The 27,497-nt window shown below is 62.2% G+C and overlaps 1 protein-coding gene across 4 annotated transcripts; it reads left to right on the forward strand.

The window, feature by feature from the left end:
* The first annotated feature begins 93 nt into the window (after positions 1-93).
* Positions 94-19,246, forward strand: KIAA1755 (KIAA1755 ortholog). 4 transcript variants are annotated; one of them, XM_090064313.1, is made up of 14 exons: positions 94-642; positions 5,601-5,798; positions 6,329-7,634; positions 8,202-8,387; positions 9,469-9,592; positions 10,035-10,128; positions 11,186-11,272; positions 11,805-11,921; positions 12,413-12,511; positions 12,810-12,958; positions 13,603-13,741; positions 14,038-14,160; positions 14,882-15,064; positions 19,039-19,246. In XM_090064313.1, the coding sequence occupies exons 1-14, from the start codon at positions 94-96 to the stop codon at positions 19,168-19,170; spliced, it is 3,486 nt and encodes a 1,161-aa protein (XP_089920439.1). In that variant the 3' UTR covers positions 19,171-19,246. The 4 variants fall into 4 exon arrangements, with proteins under 4 accessions (XP_089920439.1, XP_089920436.1, XP_089920437.1 ...); XM_090064310.1 differs by lacking the exon at positions 19,039-19,246 and adding an exon at positions 15,571-17,043; XM_090064312.1 differs by lacking the exons at positions 94-642; positions 19,039-19,246 and adding exons at positions 5,251-5,379; positions 15,571-17,043.
* The last annotated feature ends 8,251 nt before the right edge of the window (positions 19,247-27,497 follow it).

Consider the following 27,497-nt stretch of genomic DNA (forward strand, 5'->3'; position numbering starts at 1 on the left):
AGCGGCGCAGCAGCAGGAGAGAAGACTCCGCGGCGCTGGCTGGCGGGCCCCTTTGAGGGAGAAAGGAAGAAACCTCTTTGGGAGGAAGCAGAAATGGTTAGAAAAACAAGCCTGTGTGGGCGTCCTGAGCTCCTCTTGGCAGGCGCCGCGGGCCACGCTCAGCCCTGGGGGCCGCGCTGGATGCGCGCACGACGCCAGGGCTGGCCCGGGCTTGCGAGGCCCGTTCCCAGTGCCACCGCCGGCTGGGCACGAAGCGCGGCCTGTGTCCGTGGGCACAATGGGAGCCGCTGTTCCCAGGCCCGGCGCTGCACGGGGGTGTTTTGCAGTCAGAGGAGCGCGGCCACGAGCGAGACGGAGTTTAAGGCCTCTCTCCCAGACAGCCCCCTCCCTCCACCCCCTTCCCCTCCCCTCGCCCTCCCTCGCTCCTGGAGGACGGGAGCAATCCCGACGCTGGGATGCAGGCGCCGGGGCAGTGAAGTCGGGGCTGCCCCGGCCCCGTCGGGGCTTTCCGTGGACCGCGTGGAGGAGGGTCGCGTGGCGTGGCCGGGGCAGCTGGAGGCAATAGGGAGACGCGCTGGCATCCAGGAAGGACGAGGAGCGGCGGAGTCGTTGCCCGCTGCCCCCAGCCCCTCTGCCACCATGGTAATGCCTTCTGCTTTTGTCTCTCCGGCCACTTTCCTCGCCCCCTCCCCACGTCCGCTCCTCCCCTGTCACCTGTCCCCGGCCCGCGCCGAGCCGTCGGTGGCGGAGCACTCCCGCGACCCTTTGTACAGCACCGAGCACACCTGGCGGGCCCTGGGCGCTGGCAACAGCGCAGGTGTGAGGCCGCTCCTGGCTGGGTGGGGAGGTGGAGGGGTCCCTGCGGCAGAGCCTGCCTGGCGGGGTGGCGGGCAGCGCTCCCTTCCCAGGCCGAGCGCGCGTCCCGGCAGGCTGAGCAAAGCTTTGGCACCGCTGTGAAGGACGAGCAGAGATCACTAGCAGCTGTTTGGAGCGAAGCGTGAGACGGCGAGCGACTGCCGCTCCGTCCTCCCCGCCGTCTTCTTTCGGGCGCAGGAGGAAGACCCGGAAAGCGTGCCCCGCGCAGGGGAAGGGTCCCCGGTCGCCGCCCGGGCTCCTGGCCGCCACCGGCTCGCTCCGGCCGCTATCCCGAATGCTGCTCTCGACATCCCTCACGGCCTGGCTACACTTAAAAGTTTGGATCCGGCAAGCCTCACGCTGGCAACGCTCCCATCGAGGGAAGAGCTGCAGGAGGGGGAGAGGGAACAGTTATTCTCTGCCAGTTGGAGCTTTTAAACCCTATTCCCGTCTCTTTTTTGCGCCTAGAAAAGGGGGCCGCGGCGCCGTGACTCACAGTTGCGTTCCTCCGGGCGAGCTCAGAAAGGCTCAAGGGCTCCGGTCCCTCCCCGAGCCACCTTCATTCCCCAGCCTGTAAAGCCGTGGCTCTTAGGGGAGAAAGAGCCTTAGCAGCCCCGGGGCGGCCAGCAGAGAAACCTCTTTCAGCGCCTGCATCTCTTTCTGCTCTCAGTGCCTTTGTTTCCTCCTTGCCTTTCGCTTGAGCCAGAGAAGAGCCGCGGGGCCTGGCTCCCTTCGGGTTTGACGCGATCCTGCATTTACAGGACCACCAAGACCCCCGCCCGCAGAGGGGTGAGGGTGGCAAGCGTCGCAGGACCACGTCCTGAGTCGCCCCGGGCCAAAAGCACGTCCTCCTTGGTGCGGCAGAGCCGAGGGAGGTCCAGCCAGGGTACCTTTGGCTCCGGACGTCTCTGAAAAGCCCCATTTTCTCCCTGTCCCCACACCCCTTTTTACAGCAGATCGACATGTGAGGCTTGGTCCAGCTGCCTCTCTTCCCCTGACACGGGTTTGAGAGGGGCCTGCTGTTCGGTGATGGACGATGCCTTTGCACGCTACGCGCCGAGCGTGCGTGTGCGTGTGCGTGTGTGGCCGGGCCATTTCCTGCGAGCCAGCTTCCCTGGGGGCTTTGTCTCGGGGATCTCTCTTCTTCAGCCCAGTTGCTCCTTTCCCCGGGTGCTGGGGGCTGCCCTGGCCCCCACGGCAAAGCCGTCCTCCCTGCTCCCGGCGCACGTGCACCGCGTCCTGCTCCCCGGCTTGTTCCCGTTACAAGTTTCTGACAGCGCAGTCGGTGAGTGCAACCGAGGCACGGGGCGCGCTCCCCGGCAGCCCCTTGCACCGGGGGCCCTGGGGCGCTTGAGCAGCAGGCAAAGGGCTGAGTTTGAATTGTCACGTTTTGGTCACTGCAACGTTTGCGGGGGTTGCGTGGCACGGGGTAGGTAGGGCCTGCAGGCTGCACGGCCGACCGGGCCGGAGAGCAAACCGCTGCTTGCAGACAGGGATAACTGAGCTCAGGGAAACCTCACGGAGCAAAGACAAGGGCTGCGAGGCCAAACCTGCTGGGTAAGGACAGGCACGCGTCCACCAACATTTCATGCCAGACCCCACCGGCGTGGCTCGGGTCTGCCCGGCTTCGGCGGGCCACCAGCGGGTCAGCGGTGACTTCGGGCACGGATGCTCGGGGGAGCGCGACTGTGCAGCCAGCGAACGGGCCGAATCGCCGGGCGTCCTCCCAAGCCCCACCACCTTCCTCCCGGCCACAGCCAGGCCCGACTCCTCGTGCAGATGCCCGTGCGCTGCGCGCGCCTTGGGCACTGGGGGGTATGCAGCATTTTCCCACTGTGGGCTGAAGGTGGGGAGGCAGCGGGGGCCGGATCCTGCCGGCACTGATGCCACCGGAGCTTTCTCCAGAGGCCGTGATGGAGGCACGACCGGGCGCTCGGTGCTGAGAAGCGTTCTTGCACAACCGCCCGGCGCGGCCTCTGCCCCGCCAAGGGGACGTCCCCTTTTCATCAGCACGGAGGCGGCGGGCGAGCCGCGAGAGCCGGCTGCGGAGCGCGCGGGGCTGAATGGGAGCCGCGGTCCAGAGCGCCTCGGCCCCGGCAGGAACAACGCGGCAGTGTCCGTCCTGGGCGGGGGCCGAGCCGGGCCCTGTCACCAGAAGGGGCTTCCTTTTCCCTTCTCTCAGCTCCAGATGTGCTCAGCCGGGAGGAGCTCAGTTTGGCGGCACAAAGAGCCAGTCTGGGAGCGCGTCGGCGGACGCGGGAGGGTCACCCGGGCTGGCAGACCGCCAGCGAGGCACCGTCAGACGTGGCCCCAACCCGCACTTGCAACATCTGGGGAGGGCACATCTGGCACCTTAACTTTCCAAGCCCCCACATCTGTCCCCCGACCCAGCAGTGCCGAGCAGGGGCTGAGCCTGGCAGCATTCACCCAGGCCACGACCAGGAAGGGAGGAGGCGATTTGAGGCTGGTCTTGGGGTCAGACTCCTGCTAATGGCCACAGGAGGAGCTGGCCTGGTCCCTTGATGCCCCAGCGCTGCGGGCTGCACCGCAGGGCGACAGTGGGACGTGCACTGGAGTCCTTCCCTCGCCCAGGCAAGACGTGGAGATTTGGGAGCGACGGCAGCTGCTCCTGAGGCCGCGCTCGCAGGCAGCAGCACTGGAAGAGGCGCGAGGCAGCGGGGAACCGCACCTGTTCGGCCTCCACAAGAGAAGGCCGAGGGGGATCTAGTGGCCTGTTACAGACTAGTCGGGGGGGCCAGCAGGCACTGGGGGGTCCCTGTTCCCCGAGCACCGCCAGGAGTGACCAGGAATAGCGGTCACAAGCTGGCAGAGGGCAGGTTTGGGCTAGACATCAGGAGGCGACTTCACGGTCAGGGCGGCTAGGGTCTGGAACCAGCTTCCAAGAGAAGTGGTGCTGGCTCCTACCCTGGGGGTGTTTAAGAGGAGGTTGGATGCACATCTTGCTGGGGTCGTGTGACCCCAGTACTCTTCCCTGCCATGGCAGGGGTCAGACTCGATGATCTGCTCGGGTCCCGACCCTAGAAACTATGAAACTATGAAACTTGCCAGAGCCAGAGCATCTGCAAGAGCCCTGCTGCAGCCCGGCGTCCAGTTTGCTGCAAAACTGGGGTGAGAAAACCAGTGGTCCTGCATCTCCAGTCCGGAGCTGCGCAGAGCCAGAGGCCTGGGAGGAAGCAGGTCCTCTCTCCTGCCCAGCTCAGGGTGAGGGCACGTGGAGGCAGCGTCCGAGCACCTTCCCACGCCACAGATGCTGGGAGACGGGGCCCTGGAGCCTCGCTCCAGGAAGGCTTGTGGCACTCACTGCAAAGCACAGGACATAAAGCACACTGAGGATCCCAGCCCTGACTGGGTCCAAGGCTCCGTTGCTCCCGAAGTGGGGCATGTGCACGGGGTTCAGCCCTTCATACTTGGATGTTTGGCTAATTCCTCTTTACTTTCTGGGATGTCCCCATGGAGATGCACCTCCCGGCCCCACACTTGCCAGGCAGAGTCCATGCAGCTCCCAAGTACCATGAAGCCACCGCCAGTGCAACTCACCCGCTGCAAGAAATGAGGTCTTGGTGCTAACCAAGCCGCCTCTCTGCGTGAAGGCCTGCTCTGAGCTGGGAATCCATCCATGTCCAGCACAGCTACACCGGGGTGCTGACCCTCCTCCCCTGGCCCGCAGCTGAGGCCGGACGGCCGGAGATGCAGCTCTGCATCCCCAACAGCTGAATTAAGACGATGCAAGCAGCCAGCACCAGGACCTGCGTGAGACAGCGTGGTGCTCCCAGATCTGCAGCAAGCCCATGCTGAGAAACCAGCTCATGTTTCCCGTCAACTCGCTGTTGGCTCAGCCCACGCAGGAGCGGGGAGCCAGATTGCATGCTGCCTCAGTGTGGGGCCAAAAGCCGACAGCCTCCGACCAGCGCCGGGTTCTCCAATCGTTTTATTTTCCCCTCGACGTTCCCTAACGCCGCTGAAATCAAATCTGGGCTCAACCCGATTGCTCCCTTTTGTGCCCCGGCTACATCAGCGGCCCTGAAAGCGAGAAGCGCGCGAGGATCTCATGCAGAGCCAGGAGGGCGAGCTGGGAAGAGCGCGCTGTGTGTCTTGCTGCAGCCGCGGCTGTGGGTTCAGGGTGCGGGGGCTTGCGCCGCAGTGCAGCAGACCCCAAACCCTGCAGTGAATTCATACTGGCTTCTCCAGGGACTGGGACTGGACGAGACCCCCCTCGCCTCCATTTGTCCTTCATCTGCTTATCCATCCAGCCCCTCCGTTTTCTACAGGCTTAAATCTGAGCCTCTCCAAACTCCAGGGGAGTGTGGACCCGAGCCTGTGCACCCTGCAGGAGTGCTCCGAAGCCTCGAGGGGTTTGGGGTTTGGCCCCAGGGCTGATCTCCGAGTCCCAGGTCTGTCGAAGCTCCGTGGAGGCCGCAGGCAGCGTAAATCCAAAGCCCCCTGGGCTGCATGTTCAGAGGGTGTCTGGGAGCTTGGCCACCCCTCCGCGCCACGTGCACACAGGTAGGTATTTCCCAACACTGAAAGCGCGTGAGTCCCCGAGCAATGCCGCCAGCTCGGCTGGACTGCTGCTCTGGGTGGCTTTCCTCCCGGGGGGTTGCAGGCTGCTCCTGAGTAGGGGTCTCTAGCGATGGCCCTGAAGCATGGGGAGACGGGGGGCTCCCACAGGGGAACCAACAGACCCGTGCGTTGTGCTTTCTAACGGGCTGTGCTTTCCCCCGCAGGACCCGCGGTCCCTGGATGCCGCGGTGCAGAGCGCCCTCCAGGCCTTGTACCCTCCCTTCAGCGCCACGGCCCCCACGGTCCTCGGCCAGGTCTTCCGCCTGCTGGAGGCCGACTACCACGGGGACGGGCTCTGCTGCCTCCTGGACTTCCTGATCCCTGCCAAGCGCCTCTTCGAGCACGTGCGGCAGGCGGCCTGTGTAAGTCCGTGGGTCATCACGTCCACGCTGCCCGTGCCCTGGCTCTCCGGCCCGGGAGGCAAGCCCTGATTTCACACAACAGCAACGCCTCCTGCCGCCAGAGCCCTAGAGACACGCTGCGATGCACAGGCGGGACCCTCCGGTCAGCGGGGCTGAGCTGGCCAGGGGAGCTTACCCGCTCACCCGGTGCCGGCCCAAATGGGGCAGGACTCGCAGCACCTGCAGCAGGCATGTCCGTGCCCCTCTCTGGCATTCCCCCACCGCGGACAGGGCTCCTGGGATGGGCTGGGACTCATCTAGCTGCTGGGTCAAAGCCTGGCCTGGGACTCAGGTGCTTCTCCGCCACAGCTCTGTATGCCGCCTTGGGCAACTCACTTAGTGCCTCAGTCCCCATTGCGAGATGGGCATGAGAGCGCTCCTCTATCACACGGGGAGGTAGCAAAAACGTGCAGGGCAGAAGGCCTGGGGGATCAGTGACTGTTGCAGAGACGGGCCGGATTCACTAACGAGCGTGTCTTCCCCTCTCGTAGGCGCCTTATTGCAACTGCCTCTTCCTGCACGAGGGCTGGCCCCTGTGCCTCCACGAGAAGGTCGTCATTCACCTCGCGCCCCTCAACCCGCTCCTCCTGCGCCCGGGCGACTTCTACCTGCAGGCAGAGCCCTGCCAGGACCAGGCGGCCGGCATCGTCCTCAAGTGCCTCTCCCGGGACCTGCGCGCGGTGGAGGAGATCCCCGTCCCCCAGCCTTCCTACTCGCTGCTCTTCACCAACGAGTGGCTGGAGGAAGTCAACCGCGGTCTGGACCGGGCGCCACTGCGCACCTGCCTGGTGGCCACAGAAAATGGGGTCATGCCCATGCCTTGGAGCAAGATCGCCACGCCGGAGTTCATCGAGAAGCCCAAGGTCGCGCCAAGCCTGGCCCAGGCTGCAGCCGCCCCGCTGGCCGCCGCGCGGGACCGGGGCAGCTTGGAGTGCCCTGGTGCAGCAGCGGCTCCGGTGCCAGGCTCCGGCGGGCACGCGGCAGGGACGGTGCGGGAGCGCAAAGCCGTGCCCCCGAGCAAGTACCCGGGGCTCATCAAGGTGGAGCAGGCAGGCCCCTGGGAGCCGGGCGCCCGGGGGTCTGTCGCGCCCAGCCTGTGCGACGTCCTCAGCGGGGACCTGGAGGGCGAGTACGTGGACCTGCTGGAGCTCTCTGCGGACGGGGGCTCTGGCGTGCCCCCCGGGTGGGAGCAGCTGGCGCCTCCGGGAGAAGCAAAGCCGTCGTCCGAGAGCGAGCCGGGGCTCCTGCGCGCGAACGGCGCGCCGGCCGCGGAGAAGTGGGCCTGCGGGAGAGGGCCGAGCGCAGGAGAGGGTCCCTGCACGCCGTGTCTGAGGAGGAGGCGAAGCAGAGACCCCCAGTGCCCCGGGCCGAGGTGCTGGTACCGCGAGTCCTACGCGGCCGCTGTCCAGAGCCCCATCGGCTGCGGCGCCGGGCCCATGGCTGCCATCCAGGAAGAGTGCGAGGGGCCCAGCCATGACCCCCCTCCCGCCGTGAAGCCCCCAGACGGGCACCGATCCCCCCGCTCCGGCTGCCCTCCCCGGGCGGCCAGCCAGGAAGCGAAAGCCGAGGAGGCGACCACGCAGGGATACCTCAAGCTGCGCAAGTCTCCGGCGGGTGCAGGGAGAAACCCTTCTCGGTCCGAGCCTCCCGCTGCCAGCCACAAATTCCCCTTCTCGAAGGGCCCGCGGCAGCCGGCGGCCCCCGCCGAGACCTCCGCCGGCCGGCACGGGGGGTCTCGGAGGACGATGTCGGTCCTTTACTCTCCCAGGATGAGCAGAGCCAAGCCGGCAGGGAAAGGTAACAGCCCGCTCGGCCGTGTACACGCGCGGGCACGGGCGGATCTAGGACCGTGAAAAGGGGGTGCAGGGGGTGAGCTGCATCGCCGCATATAAATCAACATGCATTTTTCTCCGGTTAAAAAGATGCTAGAAGCTGTGCTAACATGCGAGGGGCCTGGGGCAGTGTAAGATTGAAGCAAAAACCAAGACCGCTTCACTGAAGGAGTCTGCAGGGCTGTGAAGTAGGGGTGACATGGCCAGGAGCAGAGCGGGGGCTTGGCCGGTGGGATGTCGAGACCGTTTAGACGCAAAGCCCTGGTGGGATGGAGAGTTGAGCAGGGGTCCGGTACAGGACAGAGCCATGAAGTCAAGTGACTCCTGGCTAGAAACGCTGCTGTCGCTGCCACGCGGGGGTCCAAATGCGGGGTTGGGGCGGGAGTCCAAGGGGCTGCATGTGCCCCAGGGCACCCCCAGCTCTGCACCTGCACACGGGTGCAAAGTGCCACTGCAGCACACCAGGCCTGTCCCCCACAGCCCTTGGCCCCCTCCCTGCTTGTGCCTCACTCTCGGTGTGTTTGCCCGGCAGGTGCTGACCAGGCGGAGGCCGCTCTGCTGCACGTCGGCTCTCCCCCCGGCACCGGCTGCGGGAACGGGCCCTGTGCTCCCGCCGCGGCCCCAGACCCTCTCCCTGCAGACAGCAGTGCCCCGCAGCTGCCCCGGTGGCAGGACCTCAGCACCCAGCTCCTGCTCTCAGGGGTAGCGTGCCTGCCAGGTACCTGCTCGGGGCTTTCACCTGAAACGCCCTTGCAACGAGAGGCGGCTTCGTGGCCGGAGCGGGAGGGTTTGCTCAGGGCTGGCTGAGACTCGGCTGCAAAACCTAAAGCTTCTAAACGGAGAAAGCCCAAAAACCTGCTGGCTGGGAAAGCATCTTCACTGCGACGAGCTTTTCGCCCGACCTGGCCAGTGGGAATGTTTCTGCTTTCAGGAACCGAAGGAACGAAGGCAGACAAGGTTCTTTGGGTAGATGCAATCTCTTTTATGAGACCAACTAAATAGTTGGAAGAATTGGTCTTTGCGAGCTTTCAGGCACAAACACTTTCTCCAACTATTTTTCCAACTATTTAGTTGGTCTCATAAAAGAGATTGCGTCTACCCAAAGAACCTATGTCCTTGGGCCAACACAGCTACAACCAACAACCCTAAAACAGGGAGACAAAAACGTTAATTGATGTTATTTTTTTTTACAAGGTTGTTCAAGTTTGGGTTCCTGGAAACTGAAAATGTAGGGGTCATAGCTCCCAGCTCCATGCCACAGCTCCTCCTTTCTGGGCCGTGACCTGCCCTGAGAGCGAGCTCGGGCTGGAGCCTCAGCATCCGATGCAGGGCTCCCGCGTGGTCCCCGGGGAAAATGGAGCGGAGCTGCTGCGTGGTGCCCGGGCCGTCGCTCCAGGCCGGGCAAGGGAAGTGTGGGAGCCGTGCACCTCAGGGAGCACGCGGCAGAGCGTGCTGGGGTAGTCTGCAGTCTCCAGTTAACCAGTGAACGCAGCATCACCAGCATGCACCACTGTGCACGACGCCTCCCTCCAAACCCCAGCTTCTGGAGTCACGCGAACAAGGCAGGGCGTCTGCTGTTTTTATTTTAAAAACAAAAAAACCCAGTCGGTCCGCAGCTCTCCTGGCTGCAGAGGGAGAAGAGGGTGCAGGCGTGACTCTGAGAAGTAGAGATAAAAGAGCACAGGGCAAAGGAGCTGTCGGCCGGTCTCACGACGCGGGGACCTGGCTCTGGTGGTTTGAGACCGGGCTCGGTGGTGTTGCAGGGCAGAGACCCACGGTTTGCTCTCCCCCGGCTGCAGGGAGCACGGACAAGCTTGGCCGGGCCCTGATCCAGGTGAGCACGAGCAGCAGAGCGTGGGAAGCCTCTTGGTGCTCGGCGAGAGAGGTCGCCCGGCTCCTCCTCTACCTCTGCTCCATCCCCAGGTAAGGGGGGACACGGGTCGCTTGCCCGGGGGCGACTCTCGTGCGAACGGGTCAATGTCTTGGCTTCCCCGCTCGCACGGCTGGGCCAGCTGCGGTGTTCACCACGGCCACCTATCCGAGTACGAACTGTGCGATCCCCTTGTTGCACAGACAGGGTTTGTGCGAGAAATACGTGCAATCACCAGGCAGAGCATGGGCCTGCAAGACACTGTTAAATCCCACCCTGCTTTGGGTGTCCCAGAACTGCACAATTACCCGGGGGAAAGAAACCTGCCCCTCTCCAATCTGCCTCCAGTCCTCGGTGCCGAATCCTCCGATGAGCAGGTCGAGGTCCCCGAGGAAGGGCAGTAGCCGAGGGGTCAGGACTGCCCGTTGCCTGCCATCAGTAACTAATGCAGGGTCTTCCTGGCTGTGGCATCACCCTGTTTTGCTCCACCCCTAGGAGGAAGGCAAGAGGCCTGGGACTGACCGTCGTGGTGGACGCTAGACGGCAGCCTCCCTCCCCTGCCCTGAACGCAGCGTTCACGTCGGTCCAGGTAGGCGGGGGGCATCATAGCAGGGAGGTTTCTGTAGACAAGAGGCCTCTTCTCAGCTGCTCTGGCCATCGTGGGGTTTGCCCAGATGGAGAAATGGCATGTGCTGCCCATCACTGTTGTCCTGCGAGGCCCCTCTCAAGCTCTGCCTGGAGACTGTCGCATTATAGGAGCAAAGCGGGGCCGGCAAGGCTCTGCGGAGGGCTCCTCTTAACATCCGCCCCTGCACAGGGCAGGGCCAGGCCTCTGCAACACCCCAGACAAGGCACTTGCAGACTTCCAGGGACGGAGGCTCCCCAGCCTCCCTGCAGCTTCTGCTCCAGCCGCCCTCGGAGCAAGAGATCTTCCTAATCGCCACCCTGCACCCCAACGCTGCCGGCACCTGCGTGGCTCTCGGGGCTTCCACCTCCGCTCGACAGGCCCTTTGCCTGCTCTGCCCAGCGGCCACGTCTTTGATCTCCTCCCTGGCTTTGCCTACAGGCGTCACCGTGATGATTTATTCAGCCTGGTCCCAGCTGCCTCCTGTTGCAGCACGATGCATTGATCTAGGAAACATCAAGCCTCCCCCTGCTGCTACCCTGGAGACCTTTCCGTTCCCCGCCACCAAATGCCTCCTGGCACCTGGTCCTGCGCTCTGTGGGAGATGGATGCACGCTGGTGCTTGCACAGCTCGTGCACTGGTGCTTACACACCTACCATCGTCGGCAGGCCAGGCCACGGAGGGACACGGCTGCGTGGAGTCCCAGAAGTACAAAGACTCGCTGGCGCCTTAGCAGACAGACGGCCGAGCCCTTGAGCTGATGCCCCCGCCCCAGGCAGGGACCAGCCAGGAGCCAGGCCCGGCAGGAGCCTGGGGGACTGCCCGTGGGATGGGGATGGGGGTGTGCGAGCGGGGGCCTGGCGTATACAAGTGCACGAGGGAGAAGCGATCCGTAGTCCGTCCTGGCTGGGAGCTTGTCCTCGGCTTCGCTCGCCTTCACCGCGCAGGGCCCGAGGGGCTGGGCTGGCCGAGAAGGGCTCGGTGCAGCCACCGCTGACCTCCCCTCTGCTCTCCCGGCAGCGCTCGTGCCCCGGCGCCATCCGCAGCCTGCTGCTGCTGGCGGAGAAGGAGGCAGCCGCGCTCCTGGAGAAGGTACCTGGCGCACAGGTGAGGGCAGGACCAGCACGGCCCACGTCTCTGCCCCAGCGCCCGGCGGCCCTCCGCGCGTCCTGCCGGTGCACCCGGACCCCGGCAGCCTGAAACCCCCCAGGGGCAGGCTGGGCTCAGGGGCCCTTCTCCCCTTCACAAAGGACCGCCTGCCCCCGCCTCGCCCAGGCAGCGCGGCCAGGCAGCGCTAATGGCCGCGGCTGCCCGGGGCACGAGCGCTCTAGCAATTACCTCCACCCGCCGGACACAGGCAGCGGGATAATAACTCAGAGCTGGAAAGGGTTTATTGTTCTGCTAATGCGGCTCCGTTTAATTAATCTAATGTGAAATATTAATGAGCTCCATTACCCCGCCGGCTGCCCTAGCAGATTATTAGCATGTCTGCTGTCTCCTGGGCACGGAGCAGCCCCGCACCACGGCGGCCCTGTGCACAGACGGGGCTGGGGCAAGGCCGAGCCGGGGGGAGTGTCCGGCCTGGCAGTGCTGCCCCCACCGCGCGCTCCAGCTCTCCCCGTTCGGCTGTCCCCCGCAGGTGGAGGCGCTGGCATCGCTGGACGACCTGGGCCGCTATGTGGACCCCAGCCAGCTGACCCGGGACCTGGACGGCACCTTCCCTTACTGCCACAGCGAGTGGGTGCCCTTCTTCCAGGTGTCTACGGTCATGGCCTTCAGCTCTCCCCCTTTCCTCCGCCACCCGCCTGCTTCCTACCGGCACCGCTCCCGCGGAAAGGCCGGGGCACGGTCCTGGCAAGCTGCACGTGGGGAAGCCGGTGCCCTGCGGCTAGGGCGTGGGGGCCCGCCTCGTGGCCACCCGGCGGGTGGTGCCGCAGTGTCATAACAACACGGCACACGTGCATGGGGGGTCCTGGGACACGCCACGGCTCCCGCGTGAGGCCGAGAGCTCAGCAGAAGGTGAAGAACAGGGGGAGCACCCGGCTACTCACCCCAGCCCCCCCGCTCATTAACTGCCTGGCTTCCCACCTGCTGCAGCCACCACCTCTTACCCCGTGCCGACTGGTTTCGACAGCCCGAGGCTCTGCCCCATCCCTTCCCTGCTCCCTGCCCTTGGGCCCATCTTTCGGCCCCTCTGCCGGCCCTGCCCGGCCTCAAGACGCTGACCGCGGGCGCTTCCCCCTGCAGAAGCTGCACCCCTTCGTCGCAGATCTCACGGCGGTGTCGGAGCTGCTGCGGCGCGCCATCGGGGAGCTGGAGAGAGGCGCCTCGCCGGAGGGCCTGCAGGTACCCGCCGCGCTGCACGGTGCAGCGCTTTCCTTGGCCCCAAACCCCGCCATGCTCCACCCCAGAGGCAGCTGCGCCGGAGGGGCACTCTGGTCAAAACCTTCGGGCAGGGTCAGAGAAGTTCCCAAAGATCCTGATGAAGGAGCCTGGTGGGGACAGCCCCTGCCACCCCAGTGGGGCCACGTAGCCCAGCACATGCCACGGCAAGGACAGGGGCTCCGAAGGGGTGGGACGGGATGGACCGCGGGGCGGGTGGGCGAGCGGGGCAGTGCTGCCCGGGTGTCTGATCCTCCTGCAGGAAGCCACCGAGCGCACGGAGCGGTACCGGGAGCTGATGCGGACGGTGCTGCGCGACCCCCAGCTGGTCACGTTGCAGAGGGACGCGGGGGCCACGCTGGCCAGGCTGAGCAAGGAGGCGACGCGGCTCAGCTCCTCTCCCGACGTCAGGTACCGCAGACAGGCCGGCCCGTCCGTCTCCGCACCCTCGGGCAGCTGCTTCGCCCGGTCTGTTCCCACCCGGGGGTCCCACCGCCCGGCCAGCTCCCCTCGCCGCCGCGGGCCCGTGGTGGCCCGGACGGCCCGTCGAGCGGCACCCCAGGCCCGGTGCAGCCTTGGCCCCATCACACTCCGGCTCGCTGTCCGAAGGGCCGCTAGATGGCACCAGGCCCCAGGGATGCGAAACCGGTCCCACTCCGGCGCTTTCTTCCCCCGGCTCCTGCTGCGACAGCACGAGGGGACAGGCAGCCCTTCTGGCCGGTGCCCCCCCCCGCGGTGCCCCAACCCGCTGGGCCGGTGCAGGCTCCCGGGGGCGCGGTAGCCTGGCGCCACTGCTGCACCCGGGACTCGGCCAGCGGGCAGGAGGAGACGATACAAGGGGAGGCTGGCACGGGTGCGAATCCCGTGTCCCTTGGTGCCACTGCCCGAAGTCAGGGCTGGCATGGTCGGCTCCCGGCTGCCCCTCGGCACTTCTGGCTCCCTGCGAGGGGCAAGAGCAGGGGCTTTGCAGGCACATGCATTGCTCCTGGCTCAGACCAGGCCGTGGCCGTAGCAGGGCGTAAGGCCTGACCATCCAGGGCTCCCTCGGTCTGCAGGAGCCACATGGATGCAGCCCTGGGTCTCTACAACCGGGTGGAGGAGGAAGTCCACACCTTGGTGGCCAAGTCCAACCAGTGCCTGGAGCGCCTGGAGCACGTCCAGAGGATCAGGGAGCTGGAAGCCGAGTTCGGCAAGGTGAGGGCTGGTGTCGCGGGGGCTGTGGGGGGTCCTCAGGCCCTTGTCACTACACCTCGGACTGAAGTCTGCTCTGGCTCAGCACCGGGGCGGCATGGACGTCCCCCCTGACACCCGGGGGTGCCGCGCGGAGGAGAGGAGAGTTGTCTTGCAGCCTGCATTTGAATGGCTGAGCTAGTCACTGGGCAAATCCTGTGTCACCGTCCAGAGGGGCAGGCCCGGCCCAGGCAGCGGTGAATAACCGACCTCCCACGCAAACCTCGTGGCTCACGTGGGTCCTTCGCTGCTTCCGACAGCTCAGCGGCTGGATGGATGAAGAAGGCGAGTCGCGGCTGCGCGAGCTGAGCACGGCGGAGTGGGGCGCGGACAGCCCAGAGAAATCCTACCGGCGGTTCAAGGAGTTCTTCATCCAGGCGACAGTAGGTCCTTGCGGGCTATCCTGGATGTGTCTCTCCCGTCCCTGCAACGCGGGGCCGGCTCCGGGGCTGGGCGGCTATCCAGAATGACCCCCAGGCCCTGCAGAGCTACAGCGTCTCAGCTCTCACTGCGCTTTGGCAGTCAGCAGCCTGGTTGCACTGAAAACCTCCCCAAAACGCTGCTGGGGGTTGCTTGGGGAACCATTTCTGAGCAAGAAGGAGCTTGTTCCAGGTCCTCACCTGCCTCCTGCAAGGAGCTTTCCCGGGTTTGCACAGCCTTGGCCCCGATGAGACCATTCCTGCATCTCTGGGATATGTATGTTGGGGCTGAAATCTGGGTGCCCTACCCTCCCGGTCTCCCCTCCGGCTGCCTGCACGCGGCTCTCCCTAGGCAGGCGCGCTGAAGAAAGGGCCTTTCTGCAGCTGCCGAGACTTGAGCCTACACAGCCCCACACAGGCAGCCCCTGAGCGCTGTGCTGTGGCTGCGCCAGGAGCAGTCGGGACCAGGGCAGGGTGCGGAGCAAGAAGTGCCCACGGGGGGAAGTTCCTCGCCCCTTCCGTCTCTGCACTGCTGCCCAGAACAGAGTTTGTTCCCGAACAGAAAGCATCCCTCTGGGATTTCACAGCTGCAGAACATCTGGCCCTCACCAAACAGGTCCCCAGTGCAAAATGCATCAGAGCTGGTTTAGGAGCAGAGATTTATTTCCCTTTTATCTTCCTTTAGGCCCGTTACAACCAAGGCCTGGTGCTGTGCAAGGAAGCGGCCGGCTTCGCGGGCCCGGAGGCAGAAGCCTTGGAGGCAGCCAGAGGGGACTTCCAGGCAAGGCTGACGAGTTTCTACGCCGATGTGGAGAGGCAGCAAGCGGAGCTGGAGACTCTGCTGAACCTCTACCGGTTCTACGACAAGGTGAATATGCTCAGACCACGGCCACGCGACCATGACCAGGGCGATGGGGCTGGGTGGGAGAACAAGGAGCTGCTTTCCATTAGGGCAGGGGCATCCCTGACCAGGGCGTGCTGCGTTCAGCCAAGGAGGCAGCACGAGAAAGCCAGCACGGATCGCGACCCCCCTCGTTATCGTGGGAGATGAAGCGCTCTCCGTCGGCGTTTGTACGCGCCACATTTTTTGCCCTTTCTTGCGCTGCAACTGCACGACTGTTTGCACGAGCGGGATTTCTGGATGCTGTAAAAGTCACTGTTTGCTTCATACTGAAGACAGCAGCGAAAGAGAAAGAGCAGCTAAAGACCTACGCGAGGAGAGAGGGAACGAGAAGAGCGTGACTTGGGAGAGCTCGCGTTTCTGGCCGTTCCGGCTGGCCGACGGTGCTGCGTCGGCGATGGCCGGGAGGGCGGCAGGCGATCGCAGAGCAAGAGGAAGCGCACAATAAATGCCCCCCTTGCCCTGTTTTCTAGGTCATGTGGCTGAGCCTGGACTGCAAGCACGCGGTGGCCCGGGCGCAGCTGGGGCAGAGCCGGGCGGGCAGCCCGAAGGCCGTGCGGCGCCTCGCGGGCTCGCTGCAGAAGCTGTCGGCTGAGTTCCCGGCACCGCGGCTCCAGGCGATGAAGGCACAGGCCTGCGCCCTGCGCCACTGCTGGGGGCTGGGGCTCTGGCACAAGGCCTGGGGGAGGTACCGCGAGACCCGGCAGGCCCTGGCTGAGATGCTGGGTAAGGCCGAGGAGGCGCAAGGCCCTGAAGGAGCTTGTAGCGGGACAGGGGGCACGTGTGGCTCAGCTCTTGCAGGATCGGGCCCGGGTGCCGCAGGGGGCGAGCCTCACACCTGCCAAGCCCCATCCGACCCCGACCCGGCGCCCCCCGCACATGAGCAGCAAGGTGCAGCCGCGGCAGGCAGCAAGAGGTGTGAGGCAGAGAGCGGGGGTGCGGACGACGCGCCCCCAGACCCCTGCACTGGGCCGAGCCACGTGCAGCAGCCCCAGGGCTGCAGCCCCGAGGGGGTCCTGGGAGCTGCCCTGCCTGGGGCAGGGGCGCTGGCTCGGGACGCACCCACGCAGGAGCCTCCACTGACGTGCTGCTCAGACACCGGGCAGCGTCTGGAGGGCAGCGCAAGCCACCCCGTGCGTGACGGGCCCCGCTCAGCCCCCGGCCGGCGCGCGGGTAAGAGGCCAGAAGCAGCCCAGTACTTCCAGGTGTCCAGACACAGCAGCTTTTCCTCTGAAGACACCGATTCGCAGCACTCAGCCGAAGACTTGCCCGCAGCCAGCGCCGCTTTGTCCGGGGACCCGAGCCCTCGACTGGCCTGTCCCCAGGGGGAGTCCGCGGGGATCCTGTATCTGGAGAAGCCCCACGCCAACAGCCCAGCACAAGCCGGCGCCGAGTAGAGCCAGCCCTGCCGTGGCCGCGGGCTCGTCGCCTGCCCTGGGGCACGCCGCTCCTTCTCTGCGTGCCTGCGTGACCCGCCCGGGGGTAGCCACCCTCCCCCGCCTCGCGGGGTGCTGCGAGGCTGCATGGGCTTTGTGGTCCCGGCGGGAAGAGCATTTTGCTACACACGTGCACGTGACACTGCTCCTGGGTCGTTAGCGGCCTTCAGAAGAGCAGAAAAAGGGCCCGTCCCCTCGCTGCCACCTGGGCCAGCCGGCCCGCGACATCCTCCACTGGGTCCGTGCTCCCCTCCGGGAGCAGAGGGCCGTGCTGAGCCTGCGCCCACCGGCCTAGCTCCAGCACACCCTCACCGAGCCCCCCGTGCCACCACGAACCCACCCCTGCCTCCTCCAAGACCCCCTTGTCCCCTGTTCCCATATCTTCCCCCCTCCCCTCCCCAGCCGATGGTGCTGCGCTGGCTCGGTGGTGCCGACCATGTTCTGACTTAGTTTGTACAGGACTAGCTTTATTCACCATAATAAACCCCAAAGCAGAGCTCTCCGAGGGGTCGGTGCGTCGCACGGCAGGGCAGCTTTGCCGATGTCAGGCCGGGTCTGATGGCTGCCAAACAGAAATCCCATGGGAATAAATCCCCGGGAACCCCAAACCCAGCCCTGATCCACCTTCCACCTACCTCTCCTCCCAGCTATGCCCCTGCTGCAGCCATCTGCCCAGGGTAGGGGTGCACCTGCTCCAAGGCCCTGGGGCTGCTCCCCAGGTCCCTTGCTGCTCCTCATCACAGAGTCCCTTGCAAGGGCATGAACAGCTCCATCCTCAAACCAATGTATTCCCTTGCTACCTTGGACCTGGGGGTCTCCGGGCAGCCAGCCAATGTTTGCAGGCAGCCAGGTGCAGCCCTGCCTGCCTGTGTCTCTGTAGGGCGGATGCCGTTCCATCTAGCAGAGACCACAGCAATGGCAGGCCAGCCTCCCTGGCTCTGGGAGCTAGCTGCAGGGCCCCTGGGCAGTCCCTGGCCATGAGGAAGGTGCGGGAAAATGTATCAGGCCCCCCCGGGGCACTCCCCGCGTGCCAGTCACCGCCGAGCTGCGCCGCAGCTGCGCTCCTGGTCCCCGCGGAGGCCTTGGAAGGAGCGAGCGTGATTTGCTCTGTCTAGGCGGGCGCGTGCGGCCATGTCTGCAGACGTCTCAGACACGCTCGCAAACGCGGAGAGCGAGTGAGAGAGAAAGAGACGGATGGGGAGAAGGCGCCGTCCTCGGCCACAGTCAACGGGCTCTGAATTTTTCATGAGCCGCGGCAAGCGGGCTCTGTCTGGGATTCTCAGCAGGTGTGAGCGATGCTGCGGCTGACTTCAGGAGGCAAGCAGGCCCCAGTTGGCTCGAGCTCGTGGCAGCCTGGCTGGCGATGGGAACGGCGGCCTGCGGTGTGCTGGGTTCATCTTGCAGCCTGGCAGTCTTGTTCGCATCCTATCACCAAATCCTGACGTCGGCCTTAAACAATTCTGCTCCTCTATTTCCTTCCTCCACCTCGTTACCCCCCCAGTTGCACACTGGCCACTGCAATTAAGACAGAATAGGTGTATTAATTTCTTACCGGACCCTGGTTCTCTGTGATCATTTGTTCTGGATACTACAGACCTCCCGCGTGTTAGGCCATTTCCTAACTGGAGGCGAGGCGATCTCACGCTCCAATGTACAGTCCCTCACTGTAGTCAGATAAATCCCATCCTGTCCAGGTGCAGAGTCCAGGCCTGCGACTTTGCATCAGCTGGCCTTGCCATTGGTGTCACTGCAGGACACAAGGTTTGGCCGCTTAGCCATCCCAGGTAGATTTGCAGTTCAGCTTATGCCAGAGCCAAAATTTGAAGAGTGGGGTAGCTGGCCAGTTTTGAACATACTTATGTGGACAGTGAGCCCCGGGTCATCGATGCCTGTTGCACGCGCAAAGCATCTGCATGCTTGTGTGTGAAGGCCAGTGGTGAAAAGGACATTTCAGGCCCGTCAGTGGGACCTTCCCAGGGAAACGGTGTCCTTGCACGCCAAGCAAATGGTTTGGATGCTCAGTGAGGATGTTTGGAGCGGGCTGCCGGGGAGGAGGGAAGATTTTGAATCCTGGTGTAACTGTCTTGATCAAACAGACGGGGTGCAAGGGACTTGTGCACAAGTGACTTCTTTCACACCTGAATCAAATATTCACCCATCCACCCACCCACCCATATACTTCTCTTTCCGAAAACTAAGGCATCAACAAGCATTAAAAACTAGCTGATGCATAAAATAAATCAGAGCAAGAGGAAGGCTATGATGATTCCTGAAAATAACATAATATAAAAGTGTTAGAACAAGACCCTCTCTGAATATAAAAGCTGCTGGATGTCAGGCTGTCACACTGTGTCATTGGATAAGCATCTTCCATCTCTAGCCATTTGCTTTTTATCACCTTGATAAACCTGCCAGACTCCCAGCACTGCTCAGCAGGGAAGGGACGAACGTGCTAATCAATACTTCTGTCATTTTTAGGATTGATTATTCTAATTAATTCTGCAGGTCTTTCAGCCTGGCTTTGAAGAGATAGCCGCTGATACCAGAGATGGCAGGTGGACTGGGGGCCAGTTTATCCGATCATGTAATTCAGGAGATGAAATCTCTCTAGAGGCTACGAGTGAAATTCCGTATTGATTTTAAAGTACTTTCCTTGTTTATAAGAATAATAACAACAGTGCTCCAAGAAGATTTTTCTTGGGCTTTGCTTTTTCCTGGTGTTTCCCGTGGCTGGGTGGGGTGCGCGTGCGGCCTGCATACACCACCTGGGATGGCCTGGAGGGCAGAGCCCGGTTCTGGTTGCCCTTACGACGTCGCCTTCTTACTTTACGGGGCAAGCTGAATCCATCCCAGCCCCTGAATGCAAAAGGGTGCCTGCCCAGGTTGACTGGCTTTACCTGGGTTGTAAGTGTGCAGTTTTCTGAAACTCCTTTGCAAAAGGGACTGCATGCCCCCATTATATACTGATCTAAGCACACTGCTGTATCTAACTACCCCTTTGACACTTTGGTGGGTCCTAATTATACTGCCTGCCCCCAAACCCTGGCATTCACCCCTTGCTGTATAGTGTGGTCTGGATCGGAGCTCTACTGCTTGGGCCCACCTCGAAAAACTGCTGCCGAGGAAGCCCAAGAGAACGGCGAGCAGCCTGGCCAAGCGCTGATCCGTATGGAGGCTACGAGCCATCAGGACTGCAGGACGGAAGGGATCTGCAGTCAGAGAAATGAGGCTTATGAAGGAGAAGGAAAGCCTGTGTGTGCACACACACACAAACACGCATGTGCACACTCACACACACACACACATGCATGTGCACGCTCACACACACACACTACTAATAAAAAAATAAACGTGAATCCACATTTTCCCACTTGCAAGCACACGAGCCACAGAGCACCCACCTGGACGTCCCCGAGCAGCGAGCGCCAGGTCCAGGATCCCAGCACCTTGCAAGGGACAAGAGCCCTCGCTGCCAGCTGTCCTAATGGAAAGGAGGTCATTTGGGGTAAGGAGCCCAGGCCCCGCTCTTGCTACTGGGAGTACAAGGTACCTGCTGTCAGCCAACCCAGCCCTAAGTCAGCGTGTCCTTGTGCACCGTGCGATGGACCGCACCAATATAATCTACAGTGACTGCACTGCTATAATCCACATACACGTGTGCTTGTCTCTGCTACCCGCTGTGCTGTTTCACCTCAGGGCCCTGGCATCCCCTGTGCCGTCTCAATCCCAGGTTTGCAATACCGGCTCCCGCAGGGTCACGAGCCCTGGGATCTGGCTTTCCAAGGCAGGGCGACGCTGGCTTGCTCCATTTGTCGGCCAGATGCTGTCACTCATTTCTCTCCTTGCATTTCTGCAGGTCGTGTTGTGCTCGCTGCTTGCCGCAGGGCCTGTTTCCCTGGCAGAGCGCGCCAACAACAGCAAGGTTGTGGCAGTGCCCTTGAAAGCACGCTGCATAGTAAAAGGCTTGCTGGGCTTTATGAGGTTTCTAAAGCACTTGAGTAGCTGAGAGGCATCCCACACCAATGAGCTGGGGTCTGCTCAATGTCAGCCAAAGCCTGATTTCGCACAGTCTAGTACAAGCCAGCTGGCAAAACGTCTGAGCCGGTATCTGCAACGGCCCAGGTTTGGGCCAAGGAGGCACTTGTGGAAGGTTTGCAGGACTGAGAAGTGATCCCTTTGGCCTAGTGACAGACCAGGGGTGCAGTTTTCCCTGCCCTCTCCCCTGATGGCAGACAACCAGGCTGTTTGAGGGAGACACATTGCTGCCCGGGCATGGCCCGCTCACCCTTTCATCTCCCAGACGAGCGAACTGTAGCACGGGTCAGACTTCAAGCACCACCTTTCTGTTAGCATCAGCACCGTGGCTGCATTTGAGCCCGGCGCCAAGGGAGAGGGTGTGACATCCCTGCCCCTTCCTAGCACCGTGAGCTGCGCGGGGCCTCCACCCACCTGGTTTCAGCGTACTGGGAAATCGCTCGCCGAAAGCAGCTTCCAGTTAGAGGCAAACCCCAAAGGCAACCCTGAGATCGGCACGGTCCTGACCCTTGGGGGACGGGTCCTGGCATCCAGACACGTTCGGTAAAGGGCACTAGGAGTGGGCATAGGCTTCTGGTGATGCCTGGCATGCAACCGCAGAGGTCTGTATGTGGTGTTTGCCTTACTTCCAGCCCTTGTGCTCTGTGGGAAGACGTGCTCAAACATCCCAGGGCTGGCATGTCCAGAGCAGCTGCAATCCCCAGGGCAGGCCAGCCTGCGCTAGCCTCCTGCTCTCTCACACCCTCGGCAGTTTGTGCTTCCCCGATGAAAGCATGGCCTGGTTCTGCCCCTCCATGCTTCTCTGCACGGTCAGAAGAGTGTACGGGCCCACGTGCAAGAGAGAATTGGGTCTACTGGTGTTTAAAGGTCGGCCTGCTTGGGAATGCTCTAACTGGGCACGTCTACGTGTGCATTGATGCCGGCTTCAATTTGCTGCACAGTAAGCGGGAAAGTGCAGGTGTTAAAGTGCATTAATGTTGTGGGTGAGCTAATTTGGGAGTAAAATGAATCCCAAGTCAGTCCCCACACACACAGTGTTAATGCGCAATAATGCATCTACACGTGCATTGCTGCGCAGTAAATAATCGGGTGTAAATTCGATACCTGCCTGATGCAAGTCAGTGCAAGTCGCCATATCTACTGCACAAGATGGGTCCGCACATGTAGATATACCTGGCCGTCCCCGATCTCATTCATTTCTTGATTTCCCAAGCAGCAAGATGTTCTGCTGCTCAGTCCTTGGAGGAAGTGGGGAGTTCACTGACTTCTAGGGAAGTTCAGCCCAAGGCCGGGGCCCATCTCTAGCACTCAGTGACTGATGCTGGTGCTGTCGGATCCAGGGATTGAGCAAGCCGCTGGGTGACTCAGCGCCCTAGACGATGCAAGCACCCAGTGGGTGCTGCCTTCTGAGTGTGTCATCTCCAGGCCAAGGGGGAGCCCAGGACCAGAGCAGGGTGAGTTGCCTTTTTCTGAATAATAATTTCATCACAAATGGCAAATCTGGAAGAAGGAACTGAACCCACTGGGGAGTCTGGGTTCAACGTGGCCAGTAATTGCAGCTGTTAGGGAGAAAAACTGGGGGAAGCATTCTGAAACTATGGCAAGGTTTTGACTCACAAAGTGGAAGTTTCTCGATGGTCATTCATAAGCTGCCCTGAGTTTAAAAATGGCTCTTAAAGAAAGGGATGGAAAGAAACCCAAAGCAGAGCAAACTGTGGAGCTGGCTCTGCTGGTGATGAGGACTCGGCTTGCAGAGAGAAAGGCGATGGAGTCCCTGCCCATTTCAGCCCTGGCTCTGGCCTGCCACAGTCCTGCCATCTCATGGTCTTGTGTCTAAATTAGCCACAAAAGGTTTTGAAATACCCTAAACCTCTTTTATAGTGAATTTCCTTTGCTCCCTAGCACCTGCCCGCTGCAGCCTGCGCCAGCGTTTCTAGATGCACACAACGCGCAACGTGTGCATGGTCCCGCCTGGACCGCAGCCTCTGGCAAACACGCGCAGCGGGGTTAGAGCGGGTGATGGCGGCCAGGATCAGGCACACCTTCCTGTGGAGCGCGGGCATGGGAAGGTGCACTTAATTAAGACCAGATGCGGCTGCGCTTGGAAGGCCGGCCCCGGGCTGGGTGCCCAGCCGCTCGGACCAGGCTCTCCTCTGGACGACCACAGCTGGCCGCTCACCGCACGGGGCGCAGTCAGCGGTCAGAGACGGGCGACATCAACATCGCCCCCTCGCTAACAGCTAATTGCCGTGCAGTCTTGAGCCCACTCAAGACTCATCTCATCTCCTCCGTCACGGAGCTGCCACGAGGCAGTGCTGTCCAGACACGCAAGAGGATTCAGTCCAGCCCTGCAGAGCTGCCAGGCTGCACGTGGCCGGAGGGGAGGTGCCCCTCGTGCGTGTCACGTCTGTAACGTACGGACGGGGCCTGAAGCTCCCGTCACAGGTGCGGGGCAAAGGGCCAGTCATGCACAATCCTCTTCCTTCTTGGGTGTGCGCTGAGTTGAGTAGAAACTTAGCTGACATTTGTCTGGTGAAAGTAAATCTGTCTTTTTTGCTGGGAGTTTGTTCCTCTACCAAGGAAAATCCAGCGGGCTCCTGTCTCGGGAAGAGACATCCTCTCCTATTAACTCCTTGCCCCTTGTCCAGGGGAAGGGAGGAGAGGTGCGCACGCTGAGTCCAGTAGACGAACCCCTCAATTCATCGCCTCTCTTGGAACAAACACCGCTGAATCCTGCATTTCTTTCCACAATGTGCATTGCAACTCCTGGCAGGATGCGAGCCCAGCACTTCCACAGCCCGGAGAGACACAGGTTTGCTCTAAAGAGCTCAGGTCCCCCCTTCCCGTCCCTTCCCCGAGTTCCCATGGGCTCGTTTGGATGGGTCTTCCCAAGGAAAGCCTTCCAGCTGCCTCGTAAGGACTTCTCCGTGTCTCTCTTGACCCTTCAATTGCTTGATTTATGGCTGGCGATCCGACCAATTAAGCTGTAACCTTTCCAGAAGCCAAGTGTGGGAGTTAATGATTGTCTCTTCCCCATCCACGAAATGGCAAAATCATTTGTCAAGGGCTGTGGTGGGAGGCCTCGGTGGTGGCCGGCCTCCCCGCTCCCCGGCTGCGCCGCAGAGACCGATCAAACACGAGGGGAAGTGGCTCCGAGCAGGTTTCACGTGAACAATTATTTCAAGCCACGCTGGGTTTATTTGCAGTCCAAAGACCGGTCATTCCCTGAAGGCGTTGAGAAAATAATCCCTCTTCGGAAAGGGAAAAGCTAATAAATCTCTGAAGCAAACTCAGAGAGAAGTGGCTGATAAAAACCAACCCACCTAAAACTAGGGCGAGACACTAATAGCGGCAGATCCACATCGGGGTGCAGGGATGCCTGCAACAGGCACCTCTCGCTGGGTCAGGGGTCTGAGCTTGCGGGGAGCGGGGCATGGAGCGTGCACACGCCCCAGGAAACCTGCATGCACCTTTGCACGTGCCCCCCGGCTCCGGCCACCCCAAAGCTTCTCACATGGAAAACAGAGACCCCGGCGTGAGCTCGGCCTGCCCAAACTTGCAGCCCGTTGCACGGCATCCCCAGGAAACGAACAGCTGCACGGGCCTGCACCTTGCCAAGCAGCACGGACTCATCGCGGCTCCAGAGACACTTGGAGAAAACCTCCCAGCTCCTTGCCCGAGCTGCTGTCCCCGACCCTCCAGCGCAGCCCCGCGTGCTGTCGCCCCAGCTCAGAAGCAGAGCAGCAGCAGGAGCGATTGCACCTTGCAGCGAGCCCTGCCCAAACCATACGTCCTGCTGGTGGAAGATCGTGACGCTCTCCCATCGCGCACCCAGCTAGGACGTCCCCCCAAAGGTGCCCCGGTGTGTGCTGGGTCTCGTATGAAGCCTGAGATGGGCTGCGTCCGAGGTCAGCTCTGTTGCCGTCTTCCTCGTGGGAATCTGCTCTGGGAGTCAGGGAAGCCGGGCGTGGGAAAGGGTTTCTCATCAAACCATGCCGCATTACTAGAAAGCCTGGCACGGCCGCGGGACCCTCTGCACAGCTGCCCCCAGCAGCAGGCAGTGGAGGGAGAGGACCACGCGCACCTGCCTAACGTGGATGCACTGGTTAGCCCGAGTCAGAGCCTCGGTATCAGACCCGTGGAAGCAAGTGAGGGGCAATGCTGAGGTTGCTTCCCGACTCCTCTGGGGCATGGCATGGAAGGTGGTCTCAGTGCCTGGAGGGGCTCATCTCGGAGGAGTTTTTTCTGCGGGTGCCCAGAGGCACCAAAACCCGCCGCAGAAGTCTGGCACCACAGAAAGTGCCGTGCCCTGACGGGTGCCCGGGGGCCGCCTGGAGACCAGAAAGCTCCCAAAGCAAGAGAGATGCATGGGGGAGACGTGAGCTAAAAACACACAACATAATGGAGGAAGTGAGTCAGGGCAGCACTAATAACTACTGTCGCTGAGACAAATATGCCCCCCAGCCCACGCAGCGCGGGGAGGCTTTCTGCTTCAGTCTGCAGCGGTGGCAGAGGAGGAAGTGGAGGAAGGGCTCCTGAGCCACGGCTCATCCCTTGGCCAACGCAGACTCACTCCCACCTATTCGGTTTGTGAATGCAGCCTTCAGCTTGGCCCCAGAAGTGGGATTGCACCCCTTTCCCCTGGGAGACGTCCCCCTGGCCAGATACATCTTGCAGCCAGGCCACAGTAGAAGTATTAGCATGGCTTCATATCCAGCCTGTGTCGCTCCACAGTAATCCCCTCCCTGGATGGCTCCTCTCCCACCTTGGAGTTTCCCACCCCGCAGACAACGCGCAGGCTGCGATGGTTGCTTAGCCACGCCGTAGATGTTTGGGTCACTTATTCCTTTTCCTCCTACATCCCTTCCTGCCCGTCCTTAGTCATGTGTGCGGCTCTTCTCCAAATCCCCTGCAGAAGTGAACGCTGCTCCAGATGTGGCTGCACATCAGGGCGCTGGAGGGGAGAGGAGGGGGTGGCTGGGGAGAAGGAGACAGGGCACGAAGCATGTGAATCTGGGGGGGGGAGGTGTTTCTATAGAAAGCTATAGAGCGAGGGGGACCAGATCGCAGAGAAGGCACAAGGAGAGTTGCCCCCGGTTTGAACTGGTGCGTGGAGCAGAAAGCGGCTGGTGTCAGCCCCAGGTCACCGTGGCTGTTCCTCTTCTCTGTTTTCTTGCAGGCTCCCGGTTCTCCAAATGCGTCTGCTCTGACCTTTCAGAGACTGGCAGGGCCCACAGCACGGTGGTGAGGGCATCACCCCCACGGTGACGGGGGCGAGATGGAAAGAAACACGCCTGAGGATGCCGCAGGCCGGAGGAGACGCGGGAGCTCTCCGGTTCTTCCCCCCGGGCACGGACCCTGCGCTTCCCCTTTCTGCTGAGAAGACAGCACGTGGGGTTTGGACGGGGGTTTCAGGGGCCCCCGATCCATGGTCAGACGAGGGCCCGTGACCCCAGAGATCGGCGGCGCTCATATCCGTGGGTTTGGCTCGGGCAGGTGAACGGGCACGAAGAGCTCTCGGCAGAGCGGGCAGCGACCTGACGCGGCCTCCAGCAGCATTCAGCTCTGCTTCGCGAGCCATTTGTTCTAATTACAAGCAGAGACCAGGCCCCTGGCAACGGAGCCGACTTTGTTAGCAGCTCCTTTCCATCAGGAGGAACAAACCTCGAGCCATGCCCTTCCCCTCCGGCAGGCAGCCGACAGAGATAACGGCGCTCTGGGAAATGCAAAGGAATTTGTTAGAATAACAGAGAAAACAGATGAGGGGTCACCGGCTCCACATCCAACCCAGTCCGACCTTGGGGAGGGGAGGAAGGGGAGGTCTGGGTTTTCCACTAACCCAGCTGACCCTGCCTCTGGAGGCTGTTGGAAAATGTGAGCGTTCCCATTATGACACCGGGCACCTTGCTGGAAAGCACAAAGGCAGCTGTTTGGAGGCATTGTCTGAAGCCCGAAGCCCTGCAGGAAGAGGGGACGTTTCTTCCCCTCTCTGTTTCTGTTAAGCCACCTGAAAAATGGGAATAATACTGCTCCCATCCCACCTGTGGTCCCGCCGCAGTGGCTCCACGTTTGCAAAGCACCCGGGGCTCCGCGAGGACAGGTGAGAAAGCACAAAGCAGCGCGACCAGCACACTTGGCTGGTGCATTTCTGAGGGCGGACAGCCCGGGGTCGCAGAGACAAGGGACAGACCCCTTCCACGGCACGCAGCCCAACCAGAACGGAGCGAGACTCCTTCCCGCGCGTCCCTCCTGCCCCCAATGGTGTTGGAAGCAGTAGCCGGGGAGGCTGGAATTTGACTTAAGCCAGATTTATGCGTTGCAATCTGCCCAGGGCCCGTGTTATAACTCGTCCTGTCGCCGGTTTGTCCGGCTCTGCGGTCTTTGTTTCCCCCGGCGTCTCATGCAAATGGCAGACTGGAGAACGGGCTCCCTGGCCTGGCACAGGGCTGCGTGGCTAGGCTTTTGGAAGGGAGCATGCCCTCCTTATTGAAGGGATGCAGCCTACGGTCAAAGCTGAACATTGCAAGGGCCAACAAAGGCTGGCATTGCCCTCGGCTCCTTATCTAGCATTAAACAAGAGCTAGAAGTTGCCGCTGGGCCCAGTGCCTCATCCCTCATCCTCTCCTACATTGAAGCCAACTCTGTGGCGACAGCCCGACATCGGGGTTGAGCAGCAGCAGACTCGCTCAACCACGCTGACCCCCGGGAGACGCATTGCCTTGGGCCAAATGTGGCAGATTAGCAAGTTGATGGGCAATAAAAGGACCCCAGAGCTGGAGCATCTCAAATGCAAACCAAATAGTGCATGTCCAGGCAGGGATTTCTTTAGTGGCCACTGAAACGCAGCCACTGTGGAGGAAGAGGGGGCAGGGAGCGCGGGGACCGGGCCAGGTTTCTATCAGCACTGAGATACGCCATTCAGCCTAGTC

Source organism: Crocodylus siamensis, chromosome 10, assembly GCF_052110815.1.
Source record: "Crocodylus siamensis isolate JL-2025a chromosome 10, ASM5211081v1, whole genome shotgun sequence".
NCBI lineage: Eukaryota > Metazoa > Chordata > Crocodylia > Crocodylidae > Crocodylus > Crocodylus siamensis.